We start from the raw sequence: 1,922 nt of genomic DNA on the forward strand, positions 1-1,922 counted from the left end.
TAACGTTTGAGATTTGGGGGCTAATAGGGCTAATAGGGCCTTACTTTGATAATATCGAATAAGCTTAAAACAAAATGTGAGAAATGTTTGGGAGGGCTATGGAAATTTTGAGAGGGCCTTAGCCCCTAAAGCCCCCCCCCCCCCTATTTGCGCCTATGGTTATCGGTGTGTGGCCGACGGTCTCTGCCCCACCACATGCTTGTCCGTCGCAGTGCCTTCAGTCGCGAAATCACCATTTCTGTCGCTTTTCTCAGCCGTCTTGGCAATGATCGTTGTTGTTCTTTCCGTATGCAGGGTTTTTGTTACATTCGCGAACCGGCGTGCCGTCGTCATTCAATAACGCCATCTTGGCTTTATGTGCGCCCTAGCCGTCTATGTTAGATGTTCCGTGTCGTGCCCCTCGTTACACACGTTTAATGGTAAGGGGTTGACAATTCATGTATGCCTCTATTTGGCATAATAGCGTTTGCAGCTCACTCAGGGTTAGAGAGGTGCCCCTAACTACCCTTGTGAGGTGGAATTTGGCGCTTTTTACTGCGCTCTCCCATATTCCACAAAAATGTGGCGTTGCGGGTGGATTAAACTTCCAAGTTACTCCTTCTGATGCTAGAAAACCATCAACCTTGCTCACATAAACGGTTAGCTCCTTGCATCCCCCAATAAAATTCGTTCCATTATCACTCCAGACCATGTTCGGTTTTCCTCTTCTGGAAACGAACCTTCTAAATGCTGTTAAAAAAGCATTGGCTGTTAAATCTTCTACTGCTTCGATGTGGACTGCTCTCGTTGAGAAACAAACAAATATTGCGATCAATGCATTTTTTCCAGGTCTTCCTCTAATTCCACTTCTGATGATCAGCGGCCCTGCAAAGTCAACACTGGTAGTTGTGAATGGCCGGGAGTGCTGAACTCGCTGCTTTGGAAACGAGCCCATTATCGGCTGGTCAAACGTGGGGCTTGCCCTTTTACATATGACGCACTGCCGAACAACCGAACGTGCAACTCCTCTGCCTCGCGTTGGCCAATATATCCTTCTGACTTCTGCTAGGAGCGCTTGTGGACCACAATGCAGCATTTTATGATGACAGTCCTTGTACTATTGGGTTTCTTTGCTCATTAGAAGCAGTTGCGTTTTGTAAGCGTCCTCCTACTAATATCAGCCCGTTGCCAATATATGGACATAGTGATCTGAGTCTGCTTTTGCGTGGTATCTCCATACCATTTTTCAATGCTATCACCTCTTTTCCAAATGCCTCCGTTTGGGCTCTTTTTATTAATACCTCTTTCGCCTCATGCTTTTCCTGGACCGTTAGATACTGGCTCCAAGACCCTTTTCTCTTAAGTCGTAAATACTCCACAAACTGTCTCAGCCATGCTACGGCACGAGTTAGCCTTCGCCAGTCTGAATATCTACTTACTAGGTCCCGTGATTCTTTAATGGTACTTAACACCAGATGGAGAGGACGTTGTGCTGGCAACTTGTCTTCATGTGGTAGCTGTGCCAAAGAGTTATTTCAAGTTTCATCCCTTGCCGATAGCCAACCAGGACCATTCCACCATAAGACTGCGTTTTGAATCTGCTGTGGGCTTAGGCTTCTTGAACATACATCAGCTGGGTTTTCCTCTGACCTTACATGGTTCCATTGCGTTGCTTCAGTCGGATCCAAAATTTGCGTCACTCTATTTGATACGTAAGTTTTCAAATGAATATTCTGGCTGTTCAGCGAACCTAGTACAATTGTTGAGTCGGTCCACAACTTAAAGTACTATGGGGGAATTTCCCATGACTGTGCTACCTTTTGCACCAACTGTGCTAGTAGGAATGCCCCGTTTAGTTCAAGATGCGGTATTGTGATATTTCTTAAGGGCGCTACTCGTGTCTTTGAACATAAAATTCTTGAGTGCCAGTTTCCCTTGTCGTC

The 1,922-nt window shown here is 45.9% G+C and overlaps 1 protein-coding gene across 1 annotated transcript; it reads right to left on the bottom strand.

Moving 5' to 3' along the window:
- Positions 1–403: 403 nt before the first annotated feature.
- On the bottom strand, positions 404–934 carry LOC103311332. The gene has a single exon (XM_008190927.1). It carries the CDS (start codon positions 932–934, stop codon positions 404–406), a length of 531 nt encoding a protein of 176 aa, XP_008189149.1.
- Positions 935–1,922: the final 988 nt, after the last annotated feature.

The sequence above is a fragment of the Acyrthosiphon pisum genome, chromosome X (genome assembly GCF_005508785.2).
Source record: "Acyrthosiphon pisum isolate AL4f chromosome X, pea_aphid_22Mar2018_4r6ur, whole genome shotgun sequence".
Taxonomy (NCBI): Eukaryota; Metazoa; Arthropoda; class Insecta; order Hemiptera; family Aphididae; genus Acyrthosiphon; species Acyrthosiphon pisum.

What these genes read in the sequence shown, in the direction of transcription:
- LOC103311332 (XM_008190927.1), bottom strand. Translation starts at nt 934, where the DNA reads ATGGGCTCGTTTCCAAAGCAGCGAGTTCAGCACTCCCGGCCATTCACA.